The sequence below is a fragment of the Poecilia formosa genome, unplaced genomic scaffold (genome assembly GCF_000485575.1).
Source record: "Poecilia formosa unplaced genomic scaffold, Poecilia_formosa-5.1.2 Scaffold70, whole genome shotgun sequence".
Lineage (NCBI taxonomy): Eukaryota > Metazoa > Chordata > Actinopteri > Cyprinodontiformes > Poeciliidae > Poecilia > Poecilia formosa.
The window spans coordinates 1118769-1137805 of NW_006800009.1; the positions used below are offsets into that span (position 1 = coordinate 1118769).

At 39.2% G+C, this 19037-nt stretch overlaps 1 protein-coding gene and 1 long non-coding RNA gene across 3 annotated transcripts in view; one reads left to right on the plus strand and one right to left on the minus strand.

The window, feature by feature from the left end:
- Positions 1–831: 831 nt before the first annotated feature.
- On the minus strand, positions 832–2521 carry LOC107836620 (uncharacterized). Its single transcript, XR_001662566.1, has 2 exons — positions 2488–2521; positions 832–1744 (listed from the first exon to the last, which is right to left on the minus strand). It is a non-coding gene; the product is annotated as an uncharacterized LOC107836620 (long non-coding RNA).
- A 112-nt stretch (positions 2522–2633) lies between these two features.
- The window catches only part of st6gal2a (ST6 beta-galactosamide alpha-2,6-sialyltranferase 2a), a 53425-nt gene continuing 37021 nt past the window's right edge, over positions 2634–19037 (plus strand). Inside the window, exon 1 of one of the 2 annotated variants that reach the window (XM_016673121.1) lies at positions 2634–2816. In XM_016673121.1, the coding sequence (XP_016528607.1) occupies positions 2732–2816 (85 nt within the window). In that variant the 5' untranslated portion in view covers positions 2634–2731. The remainder of the gene's footprint in view (positions 2817–19037) is intronic. The other variant, XM_007555442.2, reaches the window with a different exon arrangement.

Sequence of the window (19037 nt, forward strand, 5' to 3'; positions counted from 1 at the left end):
ATTAATAAATCTGTCCGAGTGATTTTCATGTAACCATAATAATTTTTAACTGTGTTACAAATCTGACAACCTGGGGCAATCCAATGAGGACAAAAAATACTGAAATGTACTGAAATGTTGCTTTTGACCCTGCACGGAAACCAAGTAGCTTGAGTCAGAAATGATTTTTGGAGTCGTGTCATCTTCCGGTGTTGGTTCATTCATGAGCCTGCAGGCTGCATGGATGTAGTAATTTTTTTAAGAAGCACTATCAGTATGTTGTAAAAATCTTGGGATTTTTCTACACAAATAAGTCTTGCTTTTCCTTTTGCATGGAAAAGAAATTGGTGGAAACAACCTTTTTGCCTATAATGGGCTGTGGTGATGTATTGCACTTTATCCTTTTAGCTTCTTGCCTTGCTGGCATCTCTATACTGCCCCAAGGTCTCGTTGCTGGTTCTATGGGTTCTCCAGATAGTCCCTTAAAAGCATTGTAAAAGCAAGTCTTGGAGTCTCTTAGATAGAAAACAAAACTTTAACATTGAATTTTCTTGCATGCTAAAGGAACAGCCCTGTGGGAAAGGTGTAGCACTTTGTTTGTTCAACAGTGTGTTTGCTCTACAGACAAGAGAGAAGAGTTTTCATCTGACATTTGACAATTAAGTTAGGACAATATTTGCCAAAGCGAATGGTTATGAGCAGGACAAACCTCCTGGAAAAAAAGTCTCACGTCACGATATTGTGTAATGAGGCACAACTCTCAGTTCATTATAATATCATCAAACATTTAATTAATTGCAGTAATTCAATTCAAAAAGGGAAACTACTATAGATCAATCACACAAAGTGATATTGTTCAACCGTTTATTTCTGTATATTTTTACATTTATGACGTAAAGCTAATGAAAACCCAAAATATACTTTGTCCAAACATCTGAGTGCTAGATATAACCAATAACAGGAAGTTTGACCATCTAATCATGGGGAAGACAGCTGACTTGGCATTTGGCTGGTAGAAAGTCATTTATGCAGAGAGTAAGACACGAAATGTATTTGCTAAAAACATTTTAACAGGAAGTGAAATGGAGGGGAAATGTGTAGAAGTAAATAGTACAAAAGCAACATAGTTAAAAGTTGATTCAAAAGCTTGGGGGGGGGGGGTTAACAAAACGTGAAACGTGGCTGCAGTCAGTGCTTTGTTAATCACCACACAGATTAATGTCAAACATGGGCTACGATTGTAACATTGTATTTCAATTTGAGAATCACAGGCAGCATCAGGGCCTCTTATCTCGACTGAGGACATGTTGCTGTTGACTCTGCGCAATCACCACACAGATTAATGTCAAACATGGGCTACGATTGTAACATTGTATTTCAATTTGAGAATCACAGGCAGCATCAGGGCCTCTTATCTCGACTGAGGACATGTTGCTGTTGACTCTGCGCAATCACCACACAGATTAATGTCAAACATGGGCTACGATTGTAACATTGTATTTCAATTTGAGAATCACAGGCAGCATCAGGGTCTCTTATCTCAACTGAGGACATGTTGCTGTTGACCCTGCGCAGACTCCAAGTAGGTTGAGGTTTTCATAGTCAGTAGTGATTTTGGGAGTCACGTCATCTTCCGGTATTAGTTCAAGGTCTTGTCCAGAGGCAGGGCAGCGGAAATCTTGAGGCACTTCATACTTCCCCTCCGCTGACGAGCTTTGTAGAAACACTGATTTCATTTTCCAGCAGGACCTGGCGCTTGCCCACACTGTAAAAGTATCTGCTTTAATTGATCATTGTATCACTGTGCTTAACTGAACAAACTGCTCTGACCAAAGCCCCAAAGGAGACCGACTGTCTATTGACAAGACGAAGATGAGAGACACCACAACCAATTATGCATGTGAGCAGCAAGCAGCTATGAGAGCAACCTGGGCTTCCTAAACACCTCGGCTGAGACACACACTGATATCCTCAATGCTCATTGTTCAGTAATTCATATGAAATAAATTTTACAGAAATACTTATGATGCATACTTCACAATACAAGGACATGCTGTCAAATAGACCCAACAAGTGAAATCAGTAGTTTATAAAGCTTCAGCTTGCTTGTGCAACTTTGACTGTACCACTTTTTTCTTCCACCTAACTTTCATTGCCGTTGCTTGGATTTCAGTCATGACGCTTTGTTGCCTTGTGGTTGGCGATGTTAAATGTTTGCCTTCCCATGGAAGTGTACACAGCATGATATAATACAGACTATTCACATTTTCAGAACTGACTTTTGAGCTATAAGTGAAAATCATTAAAATGATTAACAGAAAATGATCACACGTAAAATTTAATCACGGAAATAAATAATGTCCCAGGATATTGAGGTCCAAATTAAATTTGCACAACAAATTATTTATGTTTTAATGTAACATATATATATATATATCAGCTTCCACCAATTTTTATTTATTTATTTATTTATTTTTGCATTTGCAGGCTGACAGATATTTTACTGACCGTCCTTTTTTTTTCCGTTTTCCTTCCTTCCTTTCCCTCCCGTTCAAGCCATCTCGGTGCTTGGCAGGAAACAAAAATGTCTCTCTTCTGACTCCGCCTCTTTAAGAAAAAATCGGATGTGGATGCGAGAGAGAGAAAAAGGGCAGCAACAATGTGACAGACAACACAGCCGCTCGGCTCAGAGTTGTAGTGGATATCGGCTCAGTGAACGGAGGGAGGGCAGAGGCGAGCCAAGCCGAGCCGCATGCTCGCTGTGCAACAAGGCGTACGGGAGCGGAATAATGAAGCGGCGTCCAGCAGCATCCAGACAGCAGCGAGGCGGCGTTTAGGTGAGGCTTTGTTCGCTCTCCTTTTGGTTTCCGTGCAGATTTGCATGCTTTCTTTCTTTTTTTTTTTTTTTCTTTGGTGCTCCGAAGCGCTTTGTTTCGCGACACGGAACAACATCCAGAGATGATGTGCATGCTCGATGTTCGGCTGGTAACAAATAAAACCCACCACTGGAGGCTTTTTGCCTCCCTTTACTTCACTGGATCTCCTTATTCAGAGTCAGAGCGGTTGATTTTAGCGCGTTTGGCTCATTGAGACAAAAGGTTTAATCAAAGGAGAGGCGTTATTAACACAAGCAGGACAGTTCACTGTTTTCCAGTTAGTGGCTGCCGCTGCTCTGAACGACGACAATGAATCATTATGGGGTTTTTTCTGCTGGAGAAAGTGACTTCATTCATAGCCCATAGTGAAATCAGGCCTGCCTGAATACTTCTGTGGAACTTGAGGAGAAGCTGATTGTTGTCCCCTTGATGCAGCATGACGGACCCCAGTTGCAATGTTGTCAGAACTGTGCAACGACAAAAAAATAAAAAAAAAATTGTGCAGTCTCATCTTATTTGTGTTCGTTCGGACTGTGAGCTGCATGGGCAGGTTGTTTACGCGCGTTTTCTTCCATTTCACTAGGAACAAAAACAGGGAAGTGGTTATTTACTTTGCTTAAAAAAAACAACATTACACTGAAATGCCAGACTATTGTTGTGTTCTTGACTAAAATGAGGGAGGAGCAACAGTTTAAATCTTAATATTTTTTTTTCTAAAAAGGGACACCCTGCACTACTTCCACCTGTCCTATCAAAGTTGATCAGTGACATCACAGCCGTTATATGGTATAGCTGATTGTTTTCAACTTTAGACTCACAATATGATTTTAGAAAAGTGCAACAAAAAGCATTCTTACTTACTTACCCCATTGCCTAAACTCACCATGGATTTTAACATTTAATTCTATTTTATCTTACTGATTGTTGTTGATATATACAGTTGCCTTTTTGCAGAATCACCTAGTGGCAGATTTTTCAGTGGAATGCAATTCCAAATTTTCTCATACAGCTTTTCTAAAATATTCCAATGGAAATGTGGTGTGGGAAACCAAAAATAATTATGAGCTGACATTTACAAAGCAGCCAATCTAGGAGCACCATTCGTTTTTCTTGGCTCTGGTTGGCTTTAACCCAAAGAGCAGCGATGGGGAAGACCGTAGATGTTAGTCGGCCTCGTAGAAATAAAATTGTCACAATAACAAATTTTGCCAGATGCTAAATTGTCCCAGTATTTTGGTAATATTGTTCTATTGAGGCAATGTAATGATAATGGGATAATAATAGTTCATTCTCTCAAAGACTAATAAACTTTAATTTTAAAAAGAACATTTTAAACTTTTTAAATGTACAAAATAAAACACAACTGTCCAAAATAATAAACAAGATGGAAATAAAAACCACTTACGAACCATAAATGAAATGGATTATGATGTCTCTGCGAGCAAAATTGTCCTTCCAAAAAATAATCATCAGAATGAAAATTAGCGAGCTCATCTTAATTTATCACGCGATTAAATGCTTAATTGCTTATTGCGGCAAGCTTAGTTGCTAGCTGCTGTGTTAGTGCCAAGGCGGTTTCTCCTGTGTGTATTAAAGTGTGTTGAGGTATATTTGGTGTTTGAACCATTAAAATGTGCAGCTGTAAGCGCGCAAAGACCTCTGTCCGATGTGTGGACCGGTCAACTCTTCACTTCTTGCCCATTGATTGTAAACACCAGCCACCTGTAACTCTGCTACCAGAAAAAAAAACATGAAAAAACTCACTGTATCGTTGTCAAATACAGGAAACATGGTTTCCTGTGTTTAACAGGTCTGTTATGTAGTGCTGAGAAACAGACTTGTGAGACGATGTCTTCCTCTGTAATATTCACTATTGAAATGGATTAATTCTCATAATTACTGCTAATTTTCTGCATTATGGGGTAATTTCCTCAATTCTGTGGGTTGACATGTGAAATGTCTTTGTGTAACTGATTGTGGTCGGGACGCCTTCAGTTTAGAAACTCAGCCCAGGATCTTTTAGGAAACCCTGCTGATCAGAATGGGGCTGTTAGAATATGAAGTGCAAAACCATAAACTTCTTGCACTTCAAATCGATTTTTTTATGCTTTTACACAACATTACTTTTGCATTAATCGATGGTCTTATTCATGGTCTCACCTGACTTTCCATATTAAGGCGATCTGCACTGCAAATACTCATACGCACATCACCCAACGGCACTTCAAACATACCAAAATATCCATTTTACGCCTGGCATAGAACTATATTTATTCCTGGTGGCTGTCTGGGATCTGTTTGTCTCTGCAGCTGGATACTTACTGTCTGAAATGAGATGCTCTCCCTCTGTGTGTGCAAATCGAAGACAGCAGAGTACAGGTGTGCAGGAGAGCTGTTCTCTGGGTACACACCAACAACAATGGAGCTTTATCCTGCAGCGCCAAACTGCATTAAAGGAAACACCCTATTCTCATGTTTCTTTCTTTTTTTTTTTCTTGGTGCATGCTCGTCTCTGTTTATTCACGATTAAAACAATCCCTTTAACTAATTTTTGGTCTTAGTTTCTGAGGTTTGTGTTGCGCACTGCGAGGAGAGGAGATTACTTTGCTTTGAGAGCGGCAGAAAAGAGAGACGTTTGACAACTTTCATGTGCGCAGTGTTTTAGAGTAGACGGCGAAAAAGAGAGTTTCGTCTAAGACTAACAGCTAAAAATATTCCTGTAAGCAGAACGGATGCCTTTTCTTCTTGTTTGAAAGGCTGGAGCAGAGCTCATCAAGGTTGTGTATTTTACAGAGTTTCCATAAATCAACAAGCTACACAAAGAGCATTCCACATTTATCAGGCCCTGCTAAAAGCACTAAAATAAATTCGTCTTTAATCGCTAAGGTGTAATCTCACACTGAAAATATATTTTAAAAAAGTCTAAAAATCTGACCTTTGACGTTAAACAATTTGTGAAAAAAAAAAATCACAATTCGTTTTAAAATGACTAACTGGAGTTTTTGTTTTTGTATTTTGTAGTTTGTTATTCAAAGTGTCTTGAAATCTTTTTATTTGGAAAATTGTTTTTAATTTTGTACAATTCTTTTCATTTTCACCAAACATATTTTTGTCTCCAAAACTCAAAAGTGGCTTTAATTTATTTACAACAAGTTGGAAACTGGATCAGTTTTTTCCTTTTCTATTAAAACTATTTATTGTGGCAGGTCTGATCAGCAATCTGTGACTTTCTCTACTAACACTAAAGGACTAACTTCTCTTATCTGCTCTTGCAAATGCGAGAGAAAAGAGGAAAGGCGAGTTAAGTAAGGAAGGTGCGTGTTGACCTTTTTATAAGTCAGAAAATGGCTGCAGCAAAACAGCTACAGCTTGCACATTACCGCAATCAGGGCAATAGCTAAAAAGTTTAACACAAAAACAACTGGACATGAGTCACCATACACTCCGAGGAGGTCAAAAAATCTCCTCAGTGGTTTCATGTTAAATTATTTAAAAGTATTAAAAAGGGAATTCATTTAAAGCATCTGAAACATTTTTATCAGAGCATCAATAAATGGTGGTGAAAATGTCAGCCTGAGCAGAAAGTTTTATCGCGTTGGATCCTTCATGAGTGCTTACTTCAGTTTCCCTGTTCACTCTTGACTGTAATTTTGAATGTACATAGACACGGACATAGATTTAAAGTTGTTTTCCAAAATCCCCGCATCTACGTCAAGTATTAATAAACTTGCGGCCGTGTGACTTGTGACAAATGCTGATACATCTGTCATTGGGTTAATCTTTGCAGGTTGAGATTTGTTGCTCCACCTGCTTCACAACAATAAGGAATCTAAAACCGGCAGCTGATGAAATGCATGATCCGTGTGAGTGATAATGACCCAGTGATAGGGCCACTCCTCTCATTAGCATCAGATGAGATGAACTGATTCATGCAGAAGAGTGAGCGAGGAAGAGATTATTTTTTTCTTTCTTTTCTGAAGTTAAATTTCTTCTGGGTTTGATGGTGTCCCCTCTCCAGACAATCCTCCCCCCGCCACAACCAGAACAAATCCAAGTTAGTAATTTGTTTACACCTACAAACTGCGAGGTGGACTTCTTGAAAACTGTAGAGAAAAATAGCAGTGGTAGAAATCAACAGTCAGTGTTGTACTTCTCCTGTGTCAGACACTGTGTATATTTTTCCACATTTGATTTTACTATATCATCAATAAATGCTGCATTCACATTTTAAAACTTGACTGAAAAAAAAAAATAAGTTTTTGACCTCATCAGCAAATTTGCCGTCTAAAGATTTCAGCCTTAATTTTTAAGATGACTTTAGCTGATTTTAAGGCAGCAGAACTGAGTCACCTGTGCTCTTTCACAAGCACCAAAATATCTACATTTAAGTCATCATTTTAAGCATTTGTGTAGGGACGTGCTATTATTTCCTCAGCAGAAAATACAACTGTTTAATCATAGTCTCTGAATTATTTTTTTGTTGTTTTATGGTACCGCCATGAGAGTGTGATATTTCTGCACAAGGTTATGATTCTGTCAGAATCTCATAAAGGCTTGTTCCTAGTGGGAATAAAGGGAATCTGAAAATGATTTTACTCCTGAAGGTTCTGTTGGCCTTTACAGCAGCAAGGCCACCATTTGTCAAAGCTTGATAAACTTTGCTTCACCGTATGCTCTCTGTTTTGCTCCTTTTTTATTTTGTGACCAAAAGTTCCACGAGTAGCTCCGTGTTATTATTATTCCTATCTTTATTTCTTTTTCTTTAAGAATAAATTCCATCAGACTTGAATAATAAGGACAGCATATTCTATATTACGACTACTGTGCTGGACAATCTGTTAATGTGGCACCAAGCCATTCATCCTGTTGTGTAAATACAACAAGGAATATTGCTCTTGCAGTTCCATAATGAAAAGCTCATTGTGACATCATGCCCACACATTCGGTAGCCATTAGATTAATCTAAATCGGTGCATGTCAGAGGGAAAAAGGCTTGTTTTTGAGCTTTTTGTCTGTTCAGCAGCAATAACACCATTCGTTTATTAAATTTCACACTCTGCGAGATCCTCCGGATTAAATTTGGGTCTTCAGTTTGTGTCAGTCTGAGATATTCTTAAATTGGTTTATGTAAAAATCAGTGTCAGAGAACCATCTTCTTCCATTCTGTAATTTGTTTGGGAAGTAAAGCATCGCGATAAAATACCAGAACGAATTTGGTTTGTTTTAATCCAAACAAAACATGACATCAAACGATCATTTAATCACACGAGCGTGGCTTCTGTTGTCAGCATCTTCTCTTTCTTTTTGTTTTCTTTCGCAAATAAAACCCTTCATGTACTTTTCTAAATTATGGAGCAATACATCTTTAAATCAAACAATCACATTTTATTTGTATAGCAAATTGCAGGCATTTCAAAGTGCTTCACATCATAAAAACACAAAGTCATGCAACACAGAATCAACAATCAAAACATTACATTAAGTCAAGTGCCATCTTTAAATCCTTTATTGATTATGTTTCAAAAGCAACTCTTAACAGGTGGGTTTTTAGTCTGGATTTGAAGGCACTCGGTGTCACAGCAGTTTTGCAGTTTTCTGGAAGCTTGTTCCAGATTTGTGGTGCATAGAAGCTGAATGCTGCTACTCCATGTTTGGTTCTGGTTCTGGGGATGCAGAGCAGAACCAGAGGAGGAAGACAGGTGTAAGGATAATATCTGGAGCCCGCTCTCAGACCTCAGAAACACAGAGCGGTGGATCCTCTGGGGAGTCAGAGGCCCGTGGTTTAAATGAAGTGAGCGCTAAGGAGGGAAGTGCCGAGGAGAACATGTTGATTCATTCCATCTGTAAATTTGAGAAACTCGGGTCCAGAAGACATTTCTTCATAGGTATTTTGTGACTGCAGTCTGTGCAGTGGAGGAGCAGAGAGGGAACCAGCCGCTCTGTCTCCAGTCGATGTTTTATCAGTTTGCATTGGAATAGCTTGCTTCTGATAAGCGCCGGGTTTCATCCTAGTCAGACTTGCTTGAGTCTGTTCTTCTGAAGTGATGGTCACATTGTTGTTCTTGTTGTTAAAATGAAAAAAAGGTTTGCAGTGAGCAGCTTTATCCCATGTTTGCTAAGATTGCATCCGCCTCTTCCAAAGAGGTGAAAACAATCCTGAGGTCATCGGTGAAGGTCACTGAGCTGGCAGAGCAGGCCGTCAGTCATTTGTTTATCATGTCCATCCTGGAGTGTTTTTTGTCTCCCCGTTGAGGTGATGGAATTGGACCACTGAGAAATGACCTCATTTTTAATTTTCCCATAGTGTTCAAAAGAGTGATGAAGTCCCTTTTCAGAATCTCAGATTTTTGCTTTGCCAGATCATTAGCACCAACATGCACAACTAAAGTCTCAATATTTAGCTGATCAGTGGTCACAGAGAGTACTTTGTGAGTTAAATCAGATACAGAGTCACCAGGAAAAGAAATCGATCCTCATCTAACTCATGGCGTAAGAAGCTCTTTTTCTAACTTCATAAATTGTTCTGTTCGTCCATACATCCATACAGCTTCTTTTTCTGGGAGGATAGCCTTATATGTGTCTTGTAAAATGATTTTCTGCTTGAATAATCTGCTATTCCCAACCTTCTCAACACTGGAGTTAATGCTTAGTATAAAGAACATGGTCCAGGCGCTCAGGACTTCATGAGTCGGCATGGATTTACTGGGTATACATCTCAAAGTCCTTTTAGTTAAAGCTCATATAATTTTACTGCTGGCTGTAGTTGGAGGTTTATTTCTTTTGTCCCCGACTGTACGAACACCTGACTGTGTGGGACTCTGTGGGCACCAAGGGAAGCTGGAGGTGTAATTTCAGAGGCGCTCTAAGTGACGAGGCCAGCAGTTATCTGAGGTCAGTCTTCAAAAGCCGGAGCGCTCGAGTCATCAGGACCAGCTGTGCCCCCTCATTTCTGGCGGAGTGTGCAAGCATTTAGAGGACACGAGAAACGCATATCCATTGCATTGTAACGAGCTGTCCACACACTACGGTAAAATACCTGAAAGGAGACATTGTTGAGGCTTGCAGTCCAATCCTGATGTTGAGTCTTCCCCAAAATGGGAGGAAGGATGTTTCAGCAGCTTATTGCAGCGCGGCTTTTATATTTCTTCTCTAAATAAAAAAAATATATATATTGAGTAGCTGTTGATCTCAGGCTGTGTGCAAAAGTAAGTGTCCAGAGTTCAGACAGATTATGAAAAGGTTAAGTTTTCTGAAATTGGCTATGGAGCTGTGGATTATGTTAGGCTTTCTCTTGACCCCTGGACATGAATTTTTTAACAAATGTAGCAGCCTGCCTGTAAAATACTGATGTGATCGAGTCCTGTTGGCATCCCTAAGAGGGCAGAAGTATACACATTAACCTGGACATGCAAAATCCCTTCATCGCTACGGGAGCCTTGCCAGTTTCTGCTCTTGCAGTGGCTACAATTTCATTCTCGAAACATATCAACAAAAGCGAGTTCAATAGAAAGAATACACAAAGCAGGGTTTTTCCTGTCTTTTAAACTTCCAGAGACAAAAGAACAGACAACACATTTAGGTATGTTTCTATCTTTTTTTTTTTTTTTACTTCAATCACAAATAATATAATACATTTTTTTCTTAAATTAAATGTCTATGTAGGCACAGTGTCAGTTTTATTAATCTGCATTGAGCAGAAAGCAAACAAACTGGGTCTCATGACAGAAACGACCAGATTGAAATAAAAGGAGGTGAGTTCTTTTGCTTCGGCTGGTCGTGGTTAATATTAAACAGACAGAATTTTTATAGTGCTCTTGAACTCTGGAAACACTTACTATACAGGTCATAGTCATAAGGGTCGGTGTCTCGCCCACTCTGATGTAGGTTTTCAAGAATATAACTTTTCTTTTGCCAGACAAATGCTCTTCATTTCACTCATAATGACTTTTTTAAATCTTCCACATGCAACCTGAGTGGCGCTCATCAGTTTTTATGACTAAATGTGTCGTTTATGATCACAGAGGGAATATTTGATGCAACTATTACACTTGCAACAAAAAAAAAACCTCAACACTTATCAAGTGAGACTGTTCTTGGAGTTAAAATGCACTTCCTCTAGATTTGTCTTGAGCTACCTGTTGTCTTTTTATCTGCAGTGATGCATACTTTATAAAAGGAGACGGGTGAGTATAGTGTGCCTTATTTCTTATTACGAGAACAGGCTCATTAAGGAATGTATGTAAAATCTAAATGGTGTGTGTATAGCTGCACATACAATAATGTACATTTGCCTGATTTTTCTAAAGTGCAGCTGAAACGTGTTTGTGATCTTCAGCTCACAAAGGCAGATTTTTGTTTTTCTTTTTTAACATGTTGAAATCCAAATGTGGCAGGAATGAACCGATTACTACATTACTTAATTTTATGCTACTCTATGCATATGCTTTGTATGCACCGATGAAGAGTCACTCACCTTTGCCTGGTAATTGTTTGGAGATGCTGACATGATGGGGAAACTTTCGCACATTTTCTGAATTATTCAGTGAATTTGACCTCTTGGCGGTACTTTTTTTTTCACAAATGGTCTAGCAGTTATTCAGTGACCAAAAAAAAAAGTTGTTGACATCACAGCAAAGCGCAACTTACCCACTTACTTTTCATAATCTCAAAGTGAAAATATATAGGTGTTGAAGAGTGAAAAAAAAAATAGCATAAATTGACATTGTAGCACTACAAATAAACATTTTTAGTTTTTAAATAAAAACAGTTGGAAGTTAGACGTATTATAAAACCGGAGTACTTTTACCCCAGGTTTTCATAGTGTGGTGATCTCACACCTGCCTGTGCCTGGATGTGTGTGTCCGTGCTTCCAGCTGCATTCGGCAGCCATAATGTGAAGTGCAGGGCTGAATTTCCTTCATAGGACCTTGCGTTTGACAGCATGTGTTAAAGATGACCCTGTTTAGCTATGAGAACTTGTCATTAAGGACTGCTGCCTCTGTATGATTTGCCCTCAGTTGTGTTTGGGTCACACAATGACTCAGCACTTTCCAGAACCATGTTTTTATTAGATGTTTTTACTTGGTAAAGACTAAGCTTCTAATTTCCAAGTATTGTCAGTTCCTGTTTAACTTGTCAGGTACTTTTAAGTTATTTATTTATTTATTTTTCAGACTGAACAGGTGTCACGTGTCCAGATGATAACTTTATCTTGACCGTTCCGCACTGTTAAAAACTAAATACACACATGAAGTGGCAACGTGCAAGAACACGTTATGGCCTGCTCAGATGAAACCACCCTGCACAGCGGAGCAGCAATCTTGCCCAGGTGTTGTTTCACCGCTTATTTTTTCATCATTTCTTTGAAAATCTTGTTGCGTTCATTTGGTGTGGGGACTGCTTGGAGTCTTGTTTTGCCTCTGCGAACCCCCCACCCCCAAAAAATAAATATTCGTGGGGTTTTCTTCCACAGATGGACTCTGGATGTTAGTGTGTAACAGATTTCCCCCTACCTGCACTTTTGGCCTTCATTGGGCTTAGTTGCGCCTTCAGATCACGATTAATGAGATTCTAAGAACGTCATTGCAAAAATAGACATTTTTTGCCTCACTGATGTAATCACTCCTGAAGCTGAAGGCGGATAGAAGAGGACAGGACAGACCTAATCTGCCTCAGTGGACTCTGTCTTTAATGGAGTCGGTCTTTTCTGCTCTGACCTTGCAGGATCTGTTTTTACAGCAGCGGGAGGCCGACTCTTAAGTTTGATCCCTTTACCTCCACGGGAGAACCATGGAGGTAAAGGTTTTTTGCATCTTATTGCAAAAAAGTAAAATGTGCATTTTAAGGTGACCTCTGCACCTCTCCAGAATTAATGCGTGATCTTTATTTGACTTGTAGAGATTTGGCTTTCACTGCTAATAGCATGCACCTTTGCTGTACAGATATGACATGCTAGTTTTGTCAGATCTTATGATGGAAACATATCAGCTCTCACCCTCTGCTCATTAATTAACCTCGTCTTTCTCATAGTCCTAATTAACAACACCATGGCAGCTTTTGAATGTCTGTCAGTCCTGGGCTACATAATGGACATGGACACCTACTTAATATGCATGAAGCTCCGTCATGCTGTAACCAGCCTGTAAAAGGAGGTCGTCTTGAAGCGGATTTCATTCTTTTACCCGTTTTGGGTCATTTAACTGCGATGCATATAGCATACATAATGACATCTCTCCAGCCAAGAGAGGGCGATTTCTATGAACATTTAAAATAAAATCTAATAAAATGACGTCTTGTGTGAGGCACTTATATTTAAAGTTAGTTATAGTGGCAGCACTATGTAAAATCAACCTTTCTTTTTTGGCTATGCATCAGGTGTGTTTTTGATGAGGAAATAAGATAACATGGATCGTTACCTTGATTCTTTCATTGATGCTTAAGAAATCCTTTAATCTCTCGTGGCAACCGTTCAGCTGTGCAAAACGTCTGGTTGGACCGAGCGCCGCCTTCGAGGACGAAGCTCCTCCTCGGAGCTGCATTTCCAAGCTTCCAGGCTCCACAGAGCAGCCCTCCTCCGGGACTCCCTCACTCACTCCCTCACTCAGTTCCTTCAGAGTAGTCTGCAGCAATTGGCAAACACCTGATGGTACCGTTCTGCTGAGTTCATCCTGCGAGCTACTTGTCAGTGCATAAAACATTGTTAAAGTGTTAATAGAGGAGCCATGTTGTGATGATTTTCTGAAAGCAGAAAGACAGAGGCCCGATTTCAAGGCAGTAAATTACAAAGTCAGGCTACTTATAAGTCGCATTTGTAGCAAATGAAGGTAACATAGCTTCTTGATTATGCTATAAAATGACACTATGCATCTAGAAAACACATAATACTACCACTTTAAGTGCAAATATCACAGCAATTAACCTATAACAACGCTACTTAATGACCTGATACATTATGCAGATTTACCGTCTGCCCTTCACTTGCGTTGGTATGCAGAATATTTGGAGTTGCTGACAAGATTGGAGTAATTCAGCTATTTGGGAACTCAAAACTCCATAAAGATTTTAATGTTCATCTCTGGATGGTCAGGTGATCATTAAGCACTGAGGGGGAAAAAAACAAGGTAAGGCACAATAAACCACGGCATACTCTGCCACTTCTCTGTAGCAACTTTTACACCTTCCATCTCCATTTAACCTGTTGTTTACATAATTTGAGCACGTCATAAATAACCATCGTGCTTAAACCCATGTAAAGTGTTATTAGATGGCAAATGATGTGGAAACATTTTTAGCAGAGCATCTGAATACATGATTTAATTTGTCTTTTTGACAAGGTAAACCTGGATACTAAGAGATCCTGCCACAGAAGGACAAACTATGCAATTTATTTTCAATAAGCGTCAAATTGCTAAGTGGTAGAGAAGCTGCACCGTATTCCCTGGTTTGATTCCAGACCGTTGATCATTTTCTGCATGTTTTCTCCTTCTCTCACTGCTGCTCTTCATGTCAAGCTGCTAATGATTAAAGGCCAACAGTGACATAAAAAACATTCAAATAAAGAACAAGGCGAATGTATGGGTGTCTGTTTTGGTTCCAAACTGATTCTGAAAAAAAAATCAGGTTAAAATCAAACTTTCTAATCCAGAAGCTAATACAGCAAACAACTTTTGTAAATAAAATGTTCAGGTTTTTTTTTTCTCCATGGTATTTCATATTGCATCATAATTTCGGTTTCATCTTTAAGTGCAAGTGTTTTAGTCTCACTAATCAAATTACTCATAATCACACACGTTGGGCAGCTGTACGTCCCATGGAGACTCCGGCGGCTAATACGTTCAACCTGACAACTTTGTAAGAGAATAATTAGTAAGTAAGTGCACTTATGTTAGTCTTTTGAGGTCATTTGAAATGTTCATCATTGTGGGGAATGGTTTGCGTTATAGATGTAACAATGATGCCAAAGACACACCAATTATATAAAATTCATATTGTCTTTAAAGTGAAAACCTTTCAAAATATGTATTTTTTTCACTGTTTTATATCTTTTGCATTTTTACCATGTTGCTTCTAACGTATTGAGGTGTTCATGAATCTTCATCACAATGTAATTACAACCACAAAATTCTACAAGTGTAAAACTATAATCTCTCCAATTGGGGTTTTTGTTTTTTTCCCAGAAATAGCACTTTATTTTATATGCAGTTTGACAGCAACAGATCAGACAAATAGCAGCATATTCAGTTATTTATTGAGAATGTACAACCAATTAAAACTTGCATTTAGGGTATAAATGGAAAAACAAGCTGCAAAAGTAAAACCCAAACACTCTCTACGCAGAAACGCTATGTAAAAATTATATTTAGCATTCGTTACATATATTTTAGAAAGCTAGAAATAAGAGAAAAGGTAATAATTTTAACAAAAATTATTAAAAGAATTGAAACAATACCGATCAGTCCCAAACAGGCTAGGACTGCCTCTGATCATATGGGCATATTTAATGACATTTTATCGTTTTAATCTTGAAGATGTCCACATTAAATACATTTTTTAAGAAGCTGGAAGCAGTGGATGTTTGCTGAGCTGCAGGGATGCTGCTGTTCATATAAAGCAGAACATTCTATACTAATTGCTTGGTGTCTATGCTTCTATGTGGAAAACCTCTTTGTGTTGACATCTCTGCCATCTGCACATGTGGAAATGGAAAATAGAAACCTCCGTTGATGTAAATTACAAGTCTCTGCAAGTTGGTGTCGGATGACGCGTTGCATACCTGACTCCTCATATTTCTTGCTTCTGTTCCATTTTACTTCTGGACAAAACCTAAAATGCGTGTGTTGTTTCGTTGTATTTATTGCCGTCTGTTTATCTTTTTCTCTTTTTTTTTTTTTGCCACTGCTGTGTTTTTGCATGCTTGCAGCCATGCGTTTGCGAGCCCAAATGTGCGTGATTGGCAGCCACTTGGATGGCTGGAATGAGCTACATCGCCTGCAGTGTATTCTCACCTCCTCATGCTAGGTGTCTGTGGCGAGGAGATGGCTGATCCGCTGCTGGTAGCAAGTCACATTCGCAGAGAAAATCTGGCCGGTCGTGCGGTAGTAGAGCGACTGCACAGATTTTCTGTCACTGCAACATTGGATGCAGCAGGAAATTCTGTTCTTTTCCCCCGATATGGTTTGGTATTAAAATACTTTAGAGCAAATGTGCACAAATGTATTCAGTGGTGCGGTGCGTGCACTTATATCCACATGCACATCGCTGCAGTCGAATGTAGGTCACATCACAGGGAAGACGTGGGGGGGAGGAAAGAAGGTGAGCTGAGGAAGTGATGGGAGGAGAAAGTCTTTCATTATGTCATTATGTAGGAGCAGTTGTAGGATTAGGACAGGATGTATAAGGAAGCTTAGAGACTGGAATTTTAAGCCTCTTCTTTGGAGGTAAGAAGTAATAACTTCCAGTTATTCAAGATGCTGTATAGAAAAAGATGTAATCGCTCCACACTCTTTCAGAAAATTGGTTGCATTTTTTTTTATAACAAGAATCCTTTTCTCTTTGACGTTGTCCTGTCTGCACTTGCTCATTTGTCTGTGCTTTTGTTACTTTCTGCCTAATGGCTGTTTCTAACAGCAGCACTTTGGGGTTTGAAGATGTAATGAAGTGCAGCGGAGCCTTTGGAGAGCTCAGATGCTGCCACCATAATTACACAGGGTGAAGTCTGCTCTCCCACATGGTAATAACCTTGTTGCCTCCAGAGGCTAAAGCGGGGTGGACATGTACCCGAGGCTTTATAAAGAGAGGAAGAGAAGGGGGAAAATGCAAGTCATTTACATTTGAGATGCTCTCTGCTTATGTATGCTCATTTTGTTCATTTTTGGTTTTAAACTTTAAGATACTTCTGTTACCTGAAGGCTAAGATTTTATTTTATTTTTTACCTTTATTCCGAGGTTTATCTGGGCTACTTGTAAGATTAAAATCATCAGCTCTTTCTAGTTCTTTGCCAACGTACTGATCTGTTTAAAAATGTAAACCTCTTTCTCCCTCATCCGTCTGCTGTTTTCTTTAATCTCCATGATGATTTTTGTTCATTAATGTTCCCTAATAAACCTTTGAGGCCTTCGCAGTACAGCTGGAAATTACACTGAAAGTAAATTACACATTTTTGGACTCTATTCGTTTATTCACTCGATGATGTCTGACGGCAGTTGGTTTTACTAGATTTTAATTGCCACATTCGTTCATATTTGTATTTGTAAAGCTTTTTGAAAATGATACTTTTCCTGCTTCTTCACTATTCTGGCCTGTATTTGTGTTGGTTTGTCACATAAACACCAAAAACTACTTTCACAATATAAAGAAAACATTAAAAAAAATGAAGTAACAAACACTTTTGAGAGGCGCGTTAAACCCAGAACATTTTAGAAGCAGCCAGGAGATGTGGGCCACATCGATTTCTCTCGTCCTCATACAAAGCGGTCCATGTGTTTAAAATTGAACTCTGTATAGCTCCTTCACAGCTTTGCACTTTAATGTCTCACACAGAGATTAATTTGGGGCTTCTTCAGTCCGTGCAGCAGATAAAAGGAAAAAAAAAAATCCTGTTAAACCAAGACTTTATTGAAACTCAGCTTGAAAATCTCATCTCACTGATTGGAGGGAAGTGTGAACTCGAACGTGCAGATCAGTTTGTTCATTTTTTCATAAACAACAATCCGAGAATAAGGAATGAAAAAGACAGGAATTGTTCTGAAATTGGGTATCGACCAATCCAGTTAATCATTTTACATAGTTGCTTATTAACTACAATAACGCTTAGATTATCGTCAGGGGGCGGGAAAACCCCCAAATCTGTTCCGGGAAGAAAATGAGATGAGACCCGGAAACACGTATTTTATGTGCGTTGATCATTAGTTTTTAAACAAATGTTTTCCAGGTTGAAAGCAAAGAATGCCACAGTCAGAGAGAGAGAGAGCAGACACTTCTTATTTTTGTTTATCTGTGGTGCGATGGCACCGGAGACTGTGCTGTCTGACAGAAGCACTCTGAGCCAGAGAAAATCAAAAACAAGCACGATCACAGTGACCCAACTTCAAAGTGTTATGCTTGTCACCCTCAGATCTGAAACACCGAGTCGGTCTACCACAGGACCATTTTGCAGAGCTGCAGAAGCTTAATGCTGCTCTAAAAATAAATCGCATAGCCTGTGTTTCTTATTAAGATTCAAGTTATTTTTTGAAAGTGCTGAAGATCATGATCACTCACTTGCAGTGCACGCAAACTGTATTTATATTGGGTACTACTAACTTCCAGTAACACCATCCCTTTACTTGTTTGGCCTCTGACAAGGTGTTTGTGCTCTTTATGCAAGAGTTACTTGAACACAAATGTGGTTGTGCATGCAACTGCAAACCAGCCCATCTTACTGTAATAGCAGCCTGTAGCTTTTCTATACGGTTTCATATCTTGTATTTTCTTCCTGGCAGTTCTACAAGTATCACTAACTAGAGAATAGCACTTTTGCGATCTTTCTGCAAAGTTAGCAGGAGGAAGCATGAAGTGCTGGTGGACAGCTGTGCTCAGTTTGGACCAGCACCCTCTCGGTCCAAAGGGTTCCTATGTTAGATGCTCTGGGTCAAGCTTGGTAAACAAGTGCAATGCAACACAATGTGGTAAAGCGACTAGAATAAAGAGTTCAGTTTCTACATTTATCTATGCAACAAACCTGCTGTAAAAATGACGCAAGCAGCACAGAAGGGAATCAAGTGTGGCAAAGAGACTGCAGTTCTGTTCTCTTGTAGCTTTTTGAATGTAGAACCCGGTGCAAAACCTTCAACTATCTGTCAAGCAGCTTCTCACTTCACCTTACTGGGAGCCCGTTGGGAACGACCAAGAATTTGATTTCTGATGTACTCAGACAGCACATCTTTAGAGCCATTTCTGAGGAACCGTAGCCCGGCAGTTGAAATGAAGGGCTTGTCAGAGCCTCTGACTTACCTAAAATCCGCTGCCATCTGAAATCTACGTTGTTTAAAATCAGGATGAGAGCCATTGTGTGCAGGCAGGAATAAACTGAGAATTTCTTTTTTTTTCTTTGACATTTCACCATGAAAAAAAGGGGGAAAAAAACACTAACAATTTTAGATTCAGCCCATTTAAATCGTACTGCCTGTACTGTTTGAATAATT